Source organism: Bufo bufo, chromosome 4, assembly GCF_905171765.1.
Source record: "Bufo bufo chromosome 4, aBufBuf1.1, whole genome shotgun sequence".
Taxonomy (NCBI): domain Eukaryota; kingdom Metazoa; phylum Chordata; class Amphibia; order Anura; family Bufonidae; genus Bufo; species Bufo bufo.
In genome coordinates, this window is record NC_053392.1 from 298,558,930 (window position 1) to 298,579,442 (window position 20,513).

The 20,513-nt window shown below is 41.8% G+C and overlaps 1 protein-coding gene across 2 annotated transcripts in view; it reads right to left on the minus strand.

The window, feature by feature from the left end:
* Positions 1 to 20,513, minus strand: part of CEP162 (centrosomal protein 162) — a 126,323-nt gene that overhangs the window by 50,822 nt on the left and 54,988 nt on the right. For both annotated transcript variants that reach the window (XM_040428719.1, XM_040428721.1), the window contains 3 exons: positions 20,319 to 20,443; positions 19,398 to 19,655; positions 6,557 to 6,694 (listed from right to left, as the gene is read on the minus strand). In XM_040428719.1, the coding sequence (XP_040284653.1) occupies positions 6,557 to 6,694; positions 19,398 to 19,655; positions 20,319 to 20,443 (521 nt within the window). The remainder of the gene's footprint in view (positions 1 to 6,556; positions 6,695 to 19,397; positions 19,656 to 20,318; positions 20,444 to 20,513) is intronic.

The window sequence follows — 20,513 nt, forward strand, 5'->3', positions numbered from 1 at the left end:
TAAAGAAAACTCTTTGAATGAGAAGGTGTGTCCAAACTTTTGGTTTGTACTGTGTATATATATATATATATATATATATATATATATATATATATATATATATATATATATATATTATATTATATTATATTATATTATATTATATTATATTATATATATATATATATATATATATATATATATATATTATATATATATACACACACACACACACATACACACACACACACACACACACTCACCTAAAGAATTATTAGGAACACCATATTAATACGGTGTTGGACCCCCTTTTGCCTTCAGAACTGCCTTAATTCTACGTGGCATTGATTCAACAAGGTGCTGATAGCATTCTTTAGAAATGTTGGCCCATATTGATAGGATAGCATCTTGCAGTTGAAGGAGATTTGAGGGATGCACATCCAGGGCACGAAGCTCCCGTTCCACCACATCCCAAAGATGCTCTATTGGGTTGAGATCTGGTGATTGTGGGGGCCATTTTAGTACAGTGAACTCATTGTCATGTTCAAGAAACGAATTTGAAATGATTCGAGCTTTGTGACATGGTGCATTATCCTGCTGGAAGTAGCCATCAGAGGATGGGTACATGGTGGTCATGAAGGGATGGACATGGTCAGAAACAATGCTCAGGTAGCCTGTGGCATTTAAACGATGCCCAATTGGCACTAAGGGGCCTAAAGTGTGCCCAGAAAACATTCCCCACACCATTACACCACCACCACCAGCCTGCACAGTGGTAACAAGGCATGATGGATACATGTTCTCATTCTGTTTACGCCAAATTCGGACTCTACCATTTGAATGTCTCAACAGAAATCGAGATTTATCAGACCAGGCAACATTTTTCCAGTCTTCAACAGTCCAATTTTGGTGAGCTCGTGCAAATTGTAGCCTCTTTTTCCTATTTGTAGTGGAGATAAGTGGTACCCGGTGGGGTCTTCTGCTGTTGTAGCCCATCCGCCTCAAGGTTGTGCGTGTTGTGGCTTCACAAATGCTTTGCTGCATACCTCGGTTGTAACAAGTCGATATTTCAGTCAACGTTGCTCTTCTATCAGCTTGAATCAGTCGGCCCATTCTCCTATGACCTCTAGCATCCACAAGGCATTTTTGCCCACAGGACTGCCGCATACTGGATGTTTTTCCCTTTTCACACCATTCTTTGTAAACCCTAGAAATGGTTGTGTGAGAAAATCCCAGTAACTGAGCAGATTGTGAAATACTCAGACCGGCCCGTCTGGCACCAACAACCATGCCACGCTCAAAATTGCTTAAATCACCTTTCTTTCCCATTCTGACATTCTGTTTGGAGTTCAGGAGATTGTCTTGATCAGGACCACCCCCCTAAATGCATTGAAGCAACTGGCATGTGATTGGTTGACTAGATAATTGCATTAATGAGAAATAGAACAGGTGTTCCTAATAATTATTTAGGTGAGTGTGTATATATATATATATATATATATATATATATATATATATATATATATATATATATATATATATATATATATATATATATATATGTCAGGCTTTTGTGATGTAAAAAAATGAGACAAAGATAAATTATTTCAGAACTTTTTCCACCTTTAATGTGACCGATAAGGCTACTTTTACACGGGTGTTTCTGGGTGCGCCTGTGAGATCCGTTTCAAGGCTCTCACAAGCGGCCCAAAATGGATCAGTTCAGCCCCAATGCATTCTGAATGGATAAGGATCCGTTCAGAATGCATCAGTTTGCCTCAGTTCAGCCTCCATTCCGCTCTGGAGGCGGACACCAAAACGCTGCTTGCAGCGTTTTGATGTCCGTCTGAGGAAACTGAGCCAAACGGATCCGTCCTGACAATGTAAGTCAATGGGGACGGATATGTTTTTACTGACACAATATGGTGCAATTGAAAACGGATCCGCCTCCCATTGACTTTCAGTGTAAGTCAAAACGGATCCGTTTGCATTATCATGAACAAAAAATAAAATAAAAAATTAGATATATATTTTTTGTTCATGGTAATGCAAACTGATCCGTCTGTGCATATACCAGACCGATCTGCACCTAAACGCAGGTGTGAAAGTAGCCTAAACTGTACAACTCAATTGAAAAACAAACTGAAATCTTTTAGGTAGAGGGAAGAAAAATATAAAAAAAAATATTAAAAAAAACCAATATGGTTGCATAAGTGTGCACACCCTTAAGCTAATACTTTGTTGAAGCACTATTTGATTTTATTACATCACTGAGTCTTTTTGGGTATGAGTCTATCAGGATGGCACATTTTTACTTGGCAAGATTTGCCCACTCTTCTTTGCAAAAACACTCCAAATCTGTCAGATTGCGAGGGAATCTTCTGTGCACAGCCCTCTTCAGATCACCCCACAGATTTTCAAATCGGATTCAGGTCTGGGCTCTGGCTGGGCCATTCCAAAACTTTAATCTTCTTCTGGTGAAGCCATTCCTTTGTTGATTTGGATGAATGCTTTGGGTCGTTGTCATGCTGAAAGATGAAGTTCCTCTTCATGTTCAGCTTTCTAGCAGAAGCCTGAAGGTTTTGTGCCAATATTGACTGGTATCTGCGCTGATACAAAACGAATCCGCACCGAACGCGGGTGTGAAAGTAGCCTAACTAAGGTCCCAGTTCCAGCTGAAGAAAAACAGCCCCAAAGCATGATGTTGCCACCACCATTCTTCACTGTGGGTATGGTGTTCTTTTGGCGATGTGCAGTGTTGTTTTTGCGCCAAACATATCTTCTGGAATTATGGCCAAAAAGTTCAACCTTGGTTTCATCAGACCATAACACCTTTTCCCACATGCTTTTGGGAGACTTCAGATGTGTTTTTGCAAAAATGTTGCCTGGCTTGGATGTTTTTCTTCGTAAGAAAAGGCTTTCGTCTTGCCACTCTACCCCATAGCCCAGACATATGAAGAATACGGGAGATTGTTGTCACATGTACCACATAGGCAGTACTTGCCGGATATTCCTGCAGCTCCTTTAATGTTGCTATAGGCCTCTTTGTAGCCTCCCAGACCAGTTTTCTTCTCATATTTTCATCAATTTTGGAGGGACGTCCAGTTCTTGGTAATGTCACTGTTATGCCATATTTTCTCCACTTGATGATGACGGTCTTCACTGTGTTCCATGGTATATCTAATGCCTTGGAAATTCTTTTGTACCCTTCTCCTGACTGATACCTTTTAACAATGAGATCCCTCTGATGCTTTGGAAGCTCTCTGTGGACCATGGCTTTTGCTGTGGGATGCGACTAAGAAAATTTCAGGAAAGACCAACTAGAGCAGCTGAACTTTATTTGGGGTTAATCAGAGGCACTTTAAATGATGGCAGGTGTATGCTGACTCCTATTTAACATGATTTTGAATGTGATTGCTTAATTCTGAACACAGCTATATCTCCAGTTATAAGAGGGTGTGCACACTTATGCAACCACATTATTATTATTTATTTTTTTTCTTCCCTCCACCTAAAACAGTTTGTTTTTCAATTAAGTGGTACAGTTTATAGGTCACATTAAAAAGGTGGAAAAAGTTCTGAAATGATTTATCTTTGTCTCATTTTTTTACAGCACAGAAACCTGATATTTTAACAGGGATGTGTAGACTTTTTATATCCACTGTGTATATAATATATATATGTAAAGATGAGTGTATGTATGTATGTATGTATGTATGTATGTATGTCCACTAAAGGAATCTGCACCATCGCATTTACAGTCACAAAATTTTGCACAGCCGCCTTCTGTGACTCGAGGAACGTCACAGACTATGTTTGAGTGGAAATTTTCACCCCGCGATTTCCAATTATTTGCCCAAAAATACGCTTAGTAACCTAACCGCCAAACTACAGGAGCCATTGTCTGTTTGCTGTTGTAGCAGTTAGCCTAGATATTCATCAGGTTGCATATACCAATCACAGCTCAGCTTCCATTTTGCTACAGGTCATTAATATGAGCACTGATTGGTTGCTATAGGCAACAAAGGACATTCTTAGTATAAGACAGCTTAGGTGTTAGTTCATATGACAATAATGCCCCATAAGAAAAGGAATTGGACGATTGTTGTCAGACGCTAAGAGAAAAGCATTATAAGGCGGGTTATTATGGAAATCACTGTTAACGAGACGGGGTACTGTGGAGATTACTGTTAAAGGGGCGGGTGCTGTGGAGGTCTCTGTTAAGGGGTCAGGGAACGGTGGAGGTCACAGTTAAGGGGACGGTCTGCTATGGAGGTCAGTGTTAAGGGGCGGGGTGCTGCAAAGGTCAGTGTTAAGGGGAGGGGTGCTGTAGAGGTCACTGTTAAAGGGGCGGGCCCCTGCGGAGGTCACTGTCAAGGGGGTGTGGTGCTGTGGAACTCACTGTTAAAGGGGCGGGCTGATGTGAAGGTCAAAGATAAGGGGGTGGGCTGCTGAGGAGGTCCCATTTTAAGGAGGAAGGGCACTGTGGAGTTCACTGTTAACGGGGCGGGGTGCTGTAGATGTCACTGTTATGGGGGATACTTTTGATATCTTTTAACGACACACAGAAACATTAAATGAAATAGATGAAATATACCCGTGCGAAGCCGGGTCCTTATGCTAGTACAGGGATGGCCAACCTGCGGCTCTCCAGCTGTTGCAAAACTACAACTTCCAGTATGCCCAGTCTGCCCACAGCTATCAGCCTACAGCAGGGCATGGTATGAGTTGTAGTTTTACAACAACAAAAAAATCCATTACATTTCTGTGATTATTAAATTAGACTTTTGCTTTTATCCCAATCTCCTGGTATACGGAGATGCATCAGTAGATACCAGTGCATTTTACAGGACTACAGTAAAAGGTTTTTAGTTACAGAAATTCCATTGACAAAAAGCTGTGAAGCCTGAGGCTTCGCTAGTAAAGCTTTTGCCTCTGATACAGAAGGTCCCTGGTTCGAGATCCACCAGTGACAATTTGGATATAAGTTTTTAAATACACAGGGGGGTTCTCAATCATTATTATAATGCTCAAGGCCCTAGTTATATGGGTGAATGATTTATTTTAACACTTTCATGACCTCCGCTGTACATGCACAGTCTATTGGAGCAGCATCTTAAAGTTCCCTTAGGGTGACTTAAAACTGTGGCAGTTTTTTTTTGTTGTTATTTCATTTCCCAACAAACTCTATAAAAAAAGATCAAAAAGGCATGTCAAAATTGTTTCAATAAAAACTACCGATTGTCCCACAAAACAAAGCTGCCTACTTGGCTTGGCCACACCTTCTGCCAGTTTGTGTCCCCCCACAACATGGAGCCACTTCTACATTTTTATTCCAGGGTTCCCAATCTGCCCCTGTATAAGAGAATAACCCTCTATCACGTCTTCATCCCGTTAGTGGGGCAGCACAGGGCATTACAACTGTGCACCTGTTCTATGCCACTGCCTCTCCATTATATCAGCTTTGAGGCAGCCAGAGGCAAATACAGTTTACTATACACTCCTCCCAAAATAAAACCCCCCACAAAGCAACATAAGAACAGGAGAAAGCCGCCTCACCAAAGGAACTGGATGCTTAGGCGAGTTTCACACAAGCATGTACTAAAAGAACGCTCAAAAGATTTTTTTATGCTGCATTAATGATCGCATCACCGACAAATGTTTCTATGTCAACTGATCCCTGGCAAACTTATGTTAGTAAATTATTCGGAACGAGTATTTGTTAATAATTGTGCTGCTGATCCACTGAAAAACAAGTAAACTCTCGTTTGTTGACCGATTGGCATTTCTAATTTAGAATGAAAGATGCACAATTATCGGCAGCACGTGTCCTTGTGTAATCAGTGAGGCACTGCCGATTAGAACCGAATGAAGGAAGAATGATTGCAGTAGCAATTGTCCCCCCCTTCCCCATTCACTTTGTATCAGCCAATCTATGTGTCTATCACTGATCGGCGCTCATCCTGTCCAAACAGCAAGCAGTCTAATGGTCTTAGAGAACAGGTCTCAAGATACAACTGTTAATTAAGGAGCTCATAGAAATAAGAAAAAAGTTGGCCAAATCTGCTAATTTTATGGGATCGGCTCGCTGTCTTATGTGTAGGGGGTTGTCCCGACTCAACAGGAGATGTGGGGGGAAATAAGCTGGCTCTAGGTGTCTAGCACAAGCTTGTTCCTCCAATATGGAACAAAAATCATGCAAAAGCTACAAAAGCCCCTCTGACTCCACCTGCTTCCTTTGTCTCCCTGGCACGTCAATCAAAATGGAGAGGGAAGGGCTGCACAGAGTGGTTAGGGCCCACTCCTGATGCACTTAACTGCTCCTTTGCATACAGGTTAAAAAGATACCGTCTCTCTAGAATGAAGCAATAGTTCTCTAAGAGAAACGCATCGCTACAAAGCAGTGTGCCTGGTCTAACAGTGAATTTCCTGATGACAGACTCCCTTTAAGAAAAAAAATGTTTTAACATCTTCTATTTCATGAAAGAATCTAATACTTCCCAATACAGCTGGTATACAGGAGATCCAACAATCAGAAAAACAACCCAGAGGTTTACTGTGCTGCTTAATATAGTACCTGCTGATACCCATGAAGAAGTGTCTCTTGTTCCAAAATTTCTTGTCTTATTTGCTGAATTTTTTCTTCTGTTATAGGCGCATTCTGATCTCCAAGCAGATGGCTCCTTTTCTGGATTTTTCCTTCCCCTGCATGTAACTAAACGGCAAAAAAATAAAGAAATCAGACTGAAACATCAAGCAGATCAAACTGCTTTGAGAGCTCTTTCAAAATCCATCTGGTGGTATAGTGTGTACATTCTTATGTGCTTTTTTTCCCATGGTAGACTGATCCACGGGTGCATTTGGTGGACAATAAAATATATAGCAAAGCAGACAGAATAGGAACAATAACTCCATTTACTTCTGGAGTCATTTTTACTACTATCTCCGTTGTGCCATATATACATTGTGGGGGAAATTTATTGCTTGCTGGGTTTGTGTCAGTCATTAGTCTGCCTTATTTATGAAAAGTCATGCAGTATTAGGGTCCATTCACACATCCGTAATTTGGGTACGTATTTTCGGGATCCGCATCAGTTTTTTCAGAATCCGCAATTGCGGACCAGAAAAGGCATTTTCTATTTTAGTGTCTCTGATGTGCGGTCTGCAAATTGAGGATCGCACATGGCAGGAGTCCGTGTTTTGTTGATCCGCAAAACACTTACGGACGTGTGAATGGACCCTTAATGACTTTGGAGCAAATATGATGTAGTCTACGCCTGGCATGGAGTTGTGACATTTTTGTGACTTTTGAGAATGCCGCAGAAGAGACTTAAAAGTGGTCTAATCTATAAACTTGGCCTTAATCCCAGTCCGCCTTTTATAGTGGTGCGGGGTGGTGCAAATTTTGCAGGAAAAAAATGCAACATTTTAAAGCCAGAAACTGGGGTAAGGCTACTTTCACACTTGCGTTCAAGGCGGATCCGTCTGGTGTCTGCACAGACGGATCCGCTCCTATAATGCAAACGCTGGAATCCGTTCAGAACGGATCCGTCTGCATTATATTTCACAAAAAAATCTAAGTGTGAAAGTTAGTCCGACGGATCCGTCCAGAATTTGCATTGAAAGTCAATGGGGGACGGATCCGTTTGAAAATTGCACCATATTGTGTCAACGTCAAACGGATCCGTCCCCATTGACTTGCATCCGTCCCCATTGACTTGGTGTCCGCATGGCCAGGCGGACACCAAAACGACTTTTTCCTTCATGTCCGTGGATCCTCCAAAAATCAAGGAAGACCCACAGAAGAAAAAACTGACACGGATCACGGACCTACGGACCCCGTTTTTGCGGACCGCAAAAAAAAAAAACGGTCGTGTGCATGAGGCCATCATATAAAAATATGGGAGATATCGAGAAATGAAGAACTATTATTCATATGAAAGATTATTCAATAGAATACAAATACCGGTATCTTATCACCTAAAACAATAAAACTTATAAATTGAAAAGTGACCAAAAGACAACATAAAAAGATAGGATGGAGGATATTCAGATTACTAGGACATATGAGATTATTATATAAAAAAGAATTTAGAGGCATGATGTTTAACAATCAAAAACATGTAAAAAAAAAAATCAGCAAAATATATATAGATAAATCACTGTGAAATATATGAATTGAAAGAAGGATTAAAGTAAAATAAATGATAAATAAATAAAATGAACTAAGTGAATTATATATATATATATTCCACACTAATATAGGAATACATAATAACATTATTATGCACTAACAAACAAATAACCGATGAAGAGGGTATATGAATTGATAAAATGAGCAAAATAAAATGATGCATTAACATGATTATGTATTAGTAATCTGCATGATTTCTTTTCTGATATTATGATGTTAAAGGTATAAATTCATAATTTAATATGGTAGATAAGGCATATAATAAACTGATCCGCTTTATTAAGATATATATATATAGGCTTGAGAAAGGCTCAATTGTAGAGCTGAAACGTCACCACATTATGGGTGAATAAATCTTTTGGATTTTGTTTGATCCTATGCTGGAGTGCTGCTCTCTTTTTTACATATGATAATTGGGTAAGCTTTAACCCTTAGAGCGTGCACCCGGCTATTTCATATCGCATCGGTGCTGCCTCCTGTTTTTTTATATATATATATATATATATATATATATATATACATATACATATATACACACACATATATACACACACACATACATACATACATACATACATACATACATACACACACACACACACTGCTCAAAAAAATAAAGGGAACACAAAAATAACATCCTAGATCTGAGTTAATTAAATATTCTTCTGAAATACTTTGTTCTTTACATAGTTGAATGTGCTGACAACAAAATCACACAAAAATAAAAAAAATGGAAATCAAATTTTTCAACCCATGGAGGTCTGGATTTGGAGTCACACTCAAAATTAAAGTGGAAAAACACACTACAGGCTGATCCAACTTTGATGTAATGTCCTTAAAACAAGTCAAAATGAGGCTCAGTAGTGTGTGTGGCCTCCACGTGCCTGTATAACCTCCCTACAATGCCTGTGCATGCTCCTGATGAGGTGGCGGACGGTCTCCTGAGGGATCTCCTCCCAGACCTGGACTAAAGCATCTGCCAACTCCTGGACAGTCTGTGGTGCAACGTGACGTTGGTGGATAGAGCGAGACATGATGTCCCAGATGTGCTCAATTGGATTCAGGTCTGGGGAACGGGCGGGCCAGTCTATAGCATCAATGCCTTCGTCTTGCAGGAACTGCTGACACACTCCAGCCACATGAGGTCTAGCATTGTCTTGCATTAGGAGGAACCCAGGGCCAACAGCACCAGCATATGGTCTCACAAGGGGTCTGAGGATCTCATCTCGGTACCTAATGGCAGTCAGGCTACCTCTGGCGAGCACATGGAGGGCTGTGCGGCCCTCCAAAGAAATGCCACCCCACACCATTACTGACCCAATGCAGGCAGCAGAACGTTCTCCACGGCGTCTCAAGACTCTGTCACGTCTGTCACATGTGCTCAGTGTGAACCTGCTTTCATCTGTGAAGAGCACAGGGCGCCAGTGGCGAATTTGCCAATCTTGGTGTTCTCTGGCAAATGCCAAACGTCCTGCACGGTGTTGGGCTGTAAGCACAACCCCCACCTATGGACGTCGGGCCCTCATATCACCCTCATGGAGTCTGTTTCTGACCGTTTGAGCAGACACATGCACATTTGTTGCCTGCTGGAGGTCCTTTTGCAGGGCTCTGGCAATGCTCCTCTTGTTCCTCCTTGCACAAAGGCGGAGGTAGCGGTCCTGCTGCTGGGTTGTTGCCCTCCTACGGCCTCCTCCACGTCTCCCGATGTACTGGCCTGTCTCCTGGTAGCGCCTCCATGCTCTGGACACTACGCTGACAGACACAGCAAACCTTCTTGCCACAGCTCGCATTGATGTGCCATCCTGGATAAGCTGCACTACCTGAGCCACTTGTGTGGGTTGTAGACTCCGTCTCATGCTACCACTAGAGTGAAAGCACCGCCAGCAATCAAAAGTGACCAAAACATCAGCCAGGAAGCATAGGAACTGAGAAGTGGTCTGTGGTTACCACCTGCAGAACCACTCCTTTATTGGGGGTGTCTTGCTAATTGCCTATAATTTCCACCTGTTATTTATCCCATTTGCACAACAGCATGTGAAATTGATTGTCACTCAGTTTTGCTTCCTAAGTGGACAGTTTGATTTCACAGAAGTGTGATTGACTTGGAGTTACATTGTGTTGTTTAAGTGTTCCCTTTATTTTTTTGAGCAGTGTATATATATATATATATATATATATATTGCACATCATTTACAATCATATGTTTTTTGTGATCCTGTTTGTTGTAGATCATGTCTCGTTAGTTCCCCCCTTGCTCGGACACAGGCCTCCTACCCAGTTAAGCCAGTACTCTCTGCTCTGCACTGATGAGGAGCAATCACCCCAAAACATCTGTCTGCAGATGAGGTGCTGGCTTATTTAATATCCAAGTCATGTCTCAAGGCTTATTTTATGAGCTGAACATTGACTTATAGAATAGCTGCCTTACATCTGGTGGCGTTAGAGGCAAAGCTTGTTAAGAGCTCATTTGCATCCCTTCCCTCCCAGAATTCCAGAGGAGCATGTATGGCCTATAAGTCTCCTCACACTGATTAAGGTGCTCTCTCCCTAAGGAGAGTTAGTTCCCCCCTTGCTCTAAATTAATAATAACACTGATAACCGAGTTTTTAAAAACCACATAAAAAACATTGGACCCATAAATCTAAAATAAAATCAGAATCATCTCTAAATAAACATCATCACAGTACCCCTTTCCCATCCCTTGATCCTATTAGAAAGGAAAATAACATCAAAATGGAACTGAGGTTACTTTCACACCTGCGTTAGGTGCGGATCCGTCTTGTATCTGCACAGACGGATCCGCACCGATAATGCAAACGCTGGTATCTGTTCAGTACGGATCAGTTTTGTTTTTTTCATGATAATGCAAACGGGTCCGTTTTGACTTACATTGAAAGTCAATAGAGGCAGATCAGTTTTCAATTGCCCCATATTGTGTCAGTGAAAACGGATCCGTCCCCATTGACTTACATTGCAAGTCTGAATGAATCCGTTTGGCTCTGCATTCTCAGGCGGACATCAAAACGCTGCAAGCAGCGTTTTGGTGTCCGCCTCCAGAGCGGAATGGAGGCGAACGGAGCCAAACTGATGCATTCTGAACGGATCCTTTTCCATTCAGAATGCATTGGGGCTAAACTGATCCATTTTGGGCCACTTGTGAGAGCCCTGAACGGATCTCACAAGTGTACCCAGAAACGCCAGTGTGAAAGTAGCCTAAGTTTAATAATTATGCACAGTGAGAGTGGGGGATACAGCACAACATTAATGATAGTTCATTTTGCTTTGATCGTCAGCATTTGATCCCAAGTCCGTAAACATGCGCAGTTAAGAGGCAAGGGGAGAGAGTGGGGATGTTAGTAGAGAAAGAAGACGAAAGAGGACGCTTCTTTTTTCTAAGTCCCACACGCAGGCGCGGGCACTAACGGGGTATTGGTCTACTCAGTAGTGATATCAGGTAAAAATATGTATCCTATAAGTCTGGAAACCCTCGTGCCTCTATCCTAGTAGGTGACCGATATTGTCATTTTATGAATTGAGCGCTGTGAATGGATGAGACTGATAGAGGAGGGTTCTCTCCCCTTATAAAGATCTAACGAACCCAGCGCTCGTGTTACAAGCTCCTAACCCCTGAAGCCGCAATATACGTGGTGAAACATGTTGGGGGAGCTCTGATCTCTTTTCTTAAATACAAAAGCATTAGTGTTGTGAAACAAGGGGGGCGACCTGCAGGCGTCCCCCTGAATATAACTGTGAGAAATAGAATTGAGAACCATAATGGAGGATATTTAGGAAATAGACTGGAGAAAGCTAGCTCAAATCGAGCAGGGAACGAGTATTAGATTGGCAGCTGTGATAGTTAGAAAGTAAGCGAAATTAAGTGAGTTGAACAGTGTAACAAACTATCTTACTAATAAGAAATAATGTTGCCAACAGAGAGCAACTGATTATTAGAGCTTTCCAGTACACTCAGGAAATAAGCAGAAGGTTTAGATACAAAAAAAAGGTGTTCTAACAAAGCAGCTGCTAAAAAGAAACACAGAGAGATAGAAAGATATATTATCTTGTCTTTTTTTAAAAAAAGAATATAATAAAAAAGGTTTTATTTTTTAAAGAAAGAAAATAATTAATTAGGCCTAAAACAGAATAGGTATAGCCCCTGGCTATTGATTTATGTTCAAATGTAATTATAGTCACATTTTGTATATTAATCCATTTTTTTATCTTCACACACTGGTTTCCACCTTTGACAGTCAACATGCAATTATACCTTCCGACACAACAGCGTTCACAAGTCCCAACCTATGTATCCAATTATCTTTATATTCTATGTCTGTGCCACACATACCTCCTGTTGCGACTTTTCTGACCAGTGACTTATAGAAACTTTTGCACATACTGGCACATGCTTTACATTGGGATTATGTTACATAGACATGTTCATATTTGAAATCTCAACTTATGCATCCACTCATCTTTATATCCTCCAGTCATCCCACATATACCGCCCCATGCGGCTTTTCATGCTAGTGATAAAGAGTAACCCTTGCATATACCGTACTGACATATATATCGCTTGTGTGCTTTTCCATACTCATGTCAATAAATAAAATGCTGTAAATGATAGGACTAAATCAGTGTTTCAATGTCACAAATCATGTCACTAGACTGTTTATATCCAACAATCAGCATTGTGTTCATGAAATGTGTAAGCAGGAAGATGCCATATGGATTTTAACCATATTTGAATAAGTGTCAAATTTTATCCTATTAGTGGAGCTGGATTTACAAAGCTTTTTTTCTTGGAGAAATCTATGCTGCTCATCGCCTCCATAGGCAAGGTGCAGTGGAGTATTTTTTTTGTGTGTGTGTGCTTTCTTCATACATAAGGCTTAAATGTAGAAAAAGGAAGATATGTCCAGCTTGTCTTGATGGAAATCCAAAAGCACTTTATTTAATGTCATGAGTAAGGGCTAATATTTCCCTGCCCGAAACGCGTAGACTTTGCATTCTGTACCTGGATGATTTTATTTTGAACATTAAATAAAGTGCTTTTGGATTTCCATCAAGACAAGCTGCACATATCTTCCTTTTTCTACATATTGTCTATTGGCTCCTATTTCGGGTGAGGAGTTGTTCCGTGCTACATCATTGGAATCCTTGGCAGGTGAGAGCTGCTAGAATCACTTACTGCTATGAATAAGGCTTAAATGAAATAGCAAAAATTTGCCACATTTTGGCAAAAATTACACAAATTAAGATGCAGCCACAATAGTAAATGTGGGTCAGTGTCATCATCACATTGCATAATTTGCTCAAATTATACTTAAAAGGCCACATTGGATAATGGAAAGTTAAGATGCTCTGAGAGTCACTAAATGCTGCCATTACCTTCCTTTATACTGGCGGGGGGCAGGTAGCCCTTGGCCTATACATCCAGTCTTTGATTAGATGAACTTAGGGATTTTTAAATAGGATAATAATACCATTGAGTTTCAATAATTAGAAGACATAAAAGCAAGTATTGGCGCAAATCAAATAGCAAGAGCAAAATAACCTTTTACTGTACAATAAACTCAATAACCCTTTAAGTTGCTACAGAGAATTCAATTACCGACTGCATGCCTAGGCTTTCATTACTTGGATTTCTCACTTGCCGCTTACACATCACCCTGGCTATACACACAGCTGATTGTAGAAAAAGACTTCTAATTATGCTTTTAGACTATGCCTTTCAGTACGCTCTTCTGGAAAGTACAAGGTAAATAGAAGACAGCCCTGACTACATGGCAGCATTAATTAGGTGCTCCCTATGCAGCATACACTATGTTTTGCAAGTAATTTGTAATATTTTTGAACAGAAAATTATATTCTATACTACAATCTATAAATAGAACTTCATCATATTCATCACATGATGGGTAGCGACTAGGGATCGGCCGATTATCGGTTTTACCGATATTATCGGCCGATAATCAGGATTTTGAATGTTATCGGCATCTATTTTGCCGATAACATATGGGGAACAAGGATCGCGCTGCTGACAGCGCTCTCCATGTTCCCTCAGCAGCACAGGGGAGAAGGAAGCAGTGTCTCCCTCCCCCCTGTGCTGCCGCTGCCGCCAATGAGAGGAGGGAGGACAAGAGGAGAAGGGGGGCTGTGGCCACTGCACCACCAATGAAGATACCTCTCTCATTAATTCACATACAGGAGGCGGGAGCTGGTTGCAGAATCACATAGCCGGCTCCCGACCTCTATGAGCGGTAGCTGCGATCTGCGGTAGTTCACCCCTCAGGTGCCCCCCCCCCCCCAACCCCAGTATTAATCATTGGTGGCCAGAGCCCCCCCACCCAAGCGCCCCAGTATTAATCATTGGTGGCAGTGGCCGAAGGGTCCCCTCCTCCTCACTGGCAGTTCTGATCGGAGCCCCAGCAGATCTGTTAGCATGGCAGCCAGGACGCTATTGAAGCCCTGGCTGCCACGGTCAGCTCCCTTGCTGCTGTGTGCACAAAGCACAGAGCAGCAGGGACAGTGTGAGGTCCTATTCAGCCTGATAGATCTCTATCAGGGTGAATAGGACAAGGCTTCTAGTCCCTAAGGGGGCTAATAGTTAGTGTAAAAAACAAAACAAAAAACAAACAAAAAAAAAACAAAACACACCAACATATTAATTATAAATGAAAAAGAAAAATGTACAAAAAAAAAATACACGTTAACAATAAACATATTCATTTTCAGCAGATTTGTGTAGGAATTTTTTTTTTTTTTTCCTAAAATGAAAATTCACAGAATATCAGTATACATTATTGGCTATCGGCCTGAAAGTTCACAGATTATCGGTATCGGCCCTAAAAAATCAATATTGGCCGATCCCTAGTAGCGACTCCTATCATATTCCATAACTTTTTTACAAATTTGCTGGAAACCGTACTAGGAGCTCTGACCAATATACAGTTGTAAGACTACTTTCATACTCTCGTTTTGGCTTTCCATTTGCGAGATCTGTTCAGGGCTCTCACAAGTGGTCCAAAACGGATCAGTTTGCATTCTAATGTATTCTGAATGGAAAAGGATCCGCTCAGAATGCATCAGTTTGCCTCCATTCCGCTTTGTAGACTGACATCAAAACGCTGCTTGCAGTGTTTTGGTGTCCGTCTGATGAAACTGAGCCAAACGGATCCGTCCTGGCACACAATGAAAGTGCTCGTTCACACGACCGTTGGTGTCCCGTTCCCGTATTGTGGACTGCATTTGCGGATCCGCAATACACGGGCACCGTTCCGTTGTCATTCTGCATCACGGATGCTGACCTATTCATTTCAATGGGTCCGCAAATCTGGAGATGCTGAACGGAAGCACGGAACACTACGGAGTGCTTTCTGGGGTTCCGTTCCGTGTCTCCGCACCGCAAAAAGATAGAGCATGCTCTATCTTTTTGCGGAACGGAGGGATCGCGTCCCCATTCAAGTGAATGGGTCCGCGATCCCCATGCAGTTGCCCCAGCGACGGTGCCCGTGCATTGCGGACCGCAATTTGCGGTCCACAGGACAGGCACAGGCTTCACACATTCGTGTGAACGAACCCTAAGTCAATGGGGACGGATCAGTTTTCACTGACACAATCTGGCACAATAGAAAACGGATCCGTCCTCCATTGACTTTCAATAGTGTTCAAGACGGATCCGTCTTGGCTATGTTAAAGATAATACAAACGGATCCATTCTGAATGGATGCAGACGTTTGTATTATCTGAACTGATCCGTCCATGACGGATCTGCACAAAACACAAGTGTGAAAGTAGCTGACAATTGTTACCTATGACATGTGACACTCACATATTTACATGTCTCCATTAAAGGTGTTTTCCAGGTTAACAATATTGATGACCTATCCTCAGGATAGGTCATCAATATCAGATAGGGGTTGGTCCAACACCCGAGACCCCCAGCGATCAGCTATTCCCTGCAGCCTCTTCACCAGAGCTAGCACACTGATTGGAGCCAGAAGCAGAGCACATTGAATCGTGTTTCCAGCTCCATTCAAAGTGCTACTACTTCCAGTGACCATGGCATCTGAGAGGGCTTTCGGAGTGATGTGCTATCGGGGGCTCATATGCTATGGCAATCAAGGAAGCCATTTGGTTGGTATGGCAGCTTAGCCCCTCTGAAAGATCTGAGGCCTGCCACAGCTATGTTCCTATCAAGCCCTGGCAGTGGCATCTGTAGCTGGCCAGCTAAGACCTGTCCTAGGTTGCTAGTATAGCTTATATGTTTATACAGCTAAACCTGCCAATAGCCTTAATACAGTTCCTATGTTTGGGTGTTAAAGACAAAAGCAGAGTTATTTACTGTGACATCATGTTTGGATGTCATATAACTGTTATATATTGTATTCACAGAAGCAGAAAAGATAATATGCCTTTAAGATTCATTATATGGATGTGAGGTAAGCTCAATGACACAGCAGAATCAACAGAAAGCAGAGTTAAACTGTTGTTGCTGACCAATCCTAGCCAGCCTCACACAGCCCAGGAATTTGACCAATCACAGCCAGCCTCACACACAGCCTGTGTGGGAAATTCCCCTAGCAGGAGCTGCTAGAAATCATTATTCACCAGAGAGAGAAGCTGAGCAGACATTCACTCCACTAAGAGCTGTGTTTTATAGTAGCAGAGAGGCCAAAATAGGTATTTAAAACAGCTATATAATGTTCCTACTGTTAATATAGTGATTATACCTGTATACTGAACCAGTTATATGTTTGTTTACTTTCAGTTCCACCAATTGCAAACTACAAATACCATACAAACAATTGCAACCATTTAAATTCCATATTGCAATCCAAATTGCATACAACCATACCAGTTCATACTCAACCAATCTGCAAATAGTTACTGCCAACTGCATATTGCAAATTGCGACCAAATTCAGCAAGTGAACTATTTAGTTACACCTTAGATATACCTCTCAGAGAGATCATAGTGCTTAAATAACTTAAAGGGCTTCTGTCACCCCACTAAAGTGTTTTTTTTTTGGGCTAGTTAAATTAGTTATATTGCGATATATGAAAATATAATGCTCTTACTTACTTTGATTCAGCAGTTTCTTCTAAAAACGAAGTTTTATAATATGTAAATTAGGTCTCTACCAGCAAGTAGGGCGGCTACTTGCTGGTAGCAGCTGCAGAAAACCGCCCACTCGTCGTGTTGATTGACAGGGCCAGCCGGGATCTCCTCCTCCAGCTGGCCCTGTCGGCATTTCAAAAATCGCGCGCCTGTGTTCATTCGGCGCAGGCGCTCTGAGATGAGGAGGCTCACCTCCTCAGAACTCCCTCAGTGCGCCTGCGCCGCACTAGCCCAGGGCTGGCCCTGTCAATCAACGCGACGAAAGGGGGGGGGTTTTCTGCAGCTGCTACCAGCAAGTAGCCACCCTACTTGCTGGTAGAGACCTAATTTACATATTATAAAACTTCGTTTTTAGAAGAAACTGCTGAATCAAAGTAAGTAAGAGCATTATATTTTCATATATCGCAATATAACTAATTTAACTAGCCCAAAAAAAAGAAATCACTTTAGTGGGGTGACAGAAGCCCTTTAAAGGGGTTCTGCACTTTGTTTTAACTGATGATCTATCCTCCGCCGATCAGCTGTTTGAGAAGGCAGCGGCGCTACAGTAGCACCGCGGCCTTCTCACTGTTTACCGCCGGCCCACTGACGTCATGACTAGTATCAACTAGCGTGGGCGGGGCTAAGCTCTGTTCACTTAAATGGAGCTTAGCCGCGCCCACGCTAGTTGATACTAGTCGTGATGTCAGTGGGCCGGCGGTAAACCGTGAGAAGGCCGCGGCGCTACTGGAGCGCCGCTGCCTTCTCAAACAGCTGATCGGCGGGGGTCCCGGGTGTCGGACCCCCGCCGATCAGAAGCTGATAATCTATCCAGAGGATAGATCATCAGTTTAAACAAAGTGCAGAACCCCTTTAAAGTGAGAGTACAGATACTCGAGAGAAATATATCCACCATTATGTTGAATGACAAGATTGAACATTCGAACCACCATCTTATGCATACTGCCATCTTGTGATAGCTTTTCAACAAGTGTTATGTACATGGACTATATGTTATATATCAAGCAAAGTGGAAGTTAATAAAGAAGTTATTTCAAGCATTTGGTGTGCTCTTTAAACCTACTGTTTCCATAGAACGGCGCTAGAGGAATTACAGAGTAACAGACAGTCTGGTTAGACTAAAAGTCAGAGATATCAAAATTCTTCTAATGCCACAGTGCAAAAGGCACTTCATAGTGCTGCGCCTGCCAACATGCCTTTCTTGCATTCCCTAGAACTTAGTTATAAAGAGATAGAACCAGGAGGTAAACTGTTTCATGCTGCTGCCCAACTTTCAACTAGTGCTTCTCGCTGAACACCTAAAATATCGAGCCTAGTATAATTTGAAAAATCTAAGATCCAATCCAATTCTAAGCCTAATGTTCTTGCCATGGCATGTGTTTGAAGTCATGAAATATTACATCCATCCTTTGCAGTGAAAAGTTTTGATATGCAAGCTTCAAATGTATAATTTTTCTTGGAATACATTCTCCTTTCCTTACTTTCCTCTTAAAGGGGTTTTCCGAGACTTATATACTGATGACCTATCTGGATAGGTCATTAATATCTGATTGGTGGGGGTCCGACACCCAGAACCCTCGCCGATCAGCTGCTTGAGAAGGCACCGGCACTCACAGTAGCGCTGCGGCCTGTTCTCAGCTTTCCCTAGGCCAAACCTCAAGTTCATTGGTCACATGGCCGAGCCGCAGCTCAGCCCCATTGAAGTGAATGGGGGTTCCCCTGCAATACCAAGCACAGCTGCTAAAGAATTTATGGCGCTGTACTTTGAGAAGGCATCTGCGTTCCTGAGAATGCCACTGCCTTCTCCTTGCTCACAAACAGCTGACCGGCAGGGGTTACAGGTGTTGGACCTCCACTGATCAGATACCTATGACCTATCCAGAGAATATATCATCAGTATAAGTCCCAGAAAACCCTTTTAAAACCAATACTGTATGTATTCTCTCATCCTGTCTCTCTCTGCTTGCCCGCCCCCGCAGAGTTCGGCACATATTTCCCTGCCCTATACGCTGAACACAGCCACTGACCACAATGTGAACAGAGCCTAAAGTAAGCAAAACATGATCTGTTCCTTTCACAATATTCTAAAAACAAAACCAATTACCTTTGTTTGCAGAAGAAAGTTTTCGTGCTTTAACTCTTTTATTTCCTTCTCATAATTTATTTTCAGCTGTTCTATATCCTGCTTAAATTCCTGCTCTTTTCTTAAAGGGTCTTCTTTGACAGTTATTGTCTGCCCATGTGCTGCATTTATCTTCTCTTCGACATTCTGAAGTCTCTGGAGGATGGTCAGGTCGTTGCCACTGACATCTGAATAATGGATTTCTGAGGTTCTTCCATTTGGACCGACAGGAACACTCAACTGCATATAAAGAAATGTAAATGCTTTTAATTACTCAGTGTATGCCTTATCTTACATAGCCCCAGTAGCCATCAACATTTAAAGGGAACCTGTCACCAGTTTTATGGTGTCCTAACTAAGGGCAACATAAATAGGTGACTGATTCTCTTAGCACAATGCTGGGTCACTTTCTTTAATTGACCCAGTCAATCTGCCAACATCTTGTACTGAAAAGCTCCAGCTGATAATGATGAGTCATGAATATTCATGAGCTCCTGACTCTCCCCGCCCACCTGCTGCTGATTGACAGTTATTTTCTATATGAATCAGCAGCAGGTGGGCAGGGGAGTGGCTATAGCTCTGAATTAAAAAAACGCTGGACTCACTGACATCACGCTGGACTCAAATTAGCTCATTAGCATGCAGCATCTTTGTGTGTATATTATAAGGTAACCATCTGTCACACCAGTAAGTGAATACATCTAAGGTACTTTTTAGTAGTTAATCATTGTATATAATTAGGTAAATTATAATCAAATATCCACATGACAGGTTCCATTTAAATCCCCAAAAACCCTTTAACATTAAATCCCCTCCCTTTTCCCCCTGTAAACATCAAACTGTCTAGCCCTGTTGGGAGAACCCTGGTTAAACATTTGCAGACATTGCAATCTTCAGTCACACCTTTTCAGTGTCTTTAGCTTTTACTATATTGATTTGTGCAGCAGAGTCTTGATGTTCCACCTTATCCCTTGGAAATCTGATTGCGTTTTCTGCAAACCTTATGGACTTTGTGGCAGATAACACACCTAACAGAGAAAGACAGAATGGAATAAAACATGTGCTTAGCACACACATTACTAAAAGTACTTCAAACCT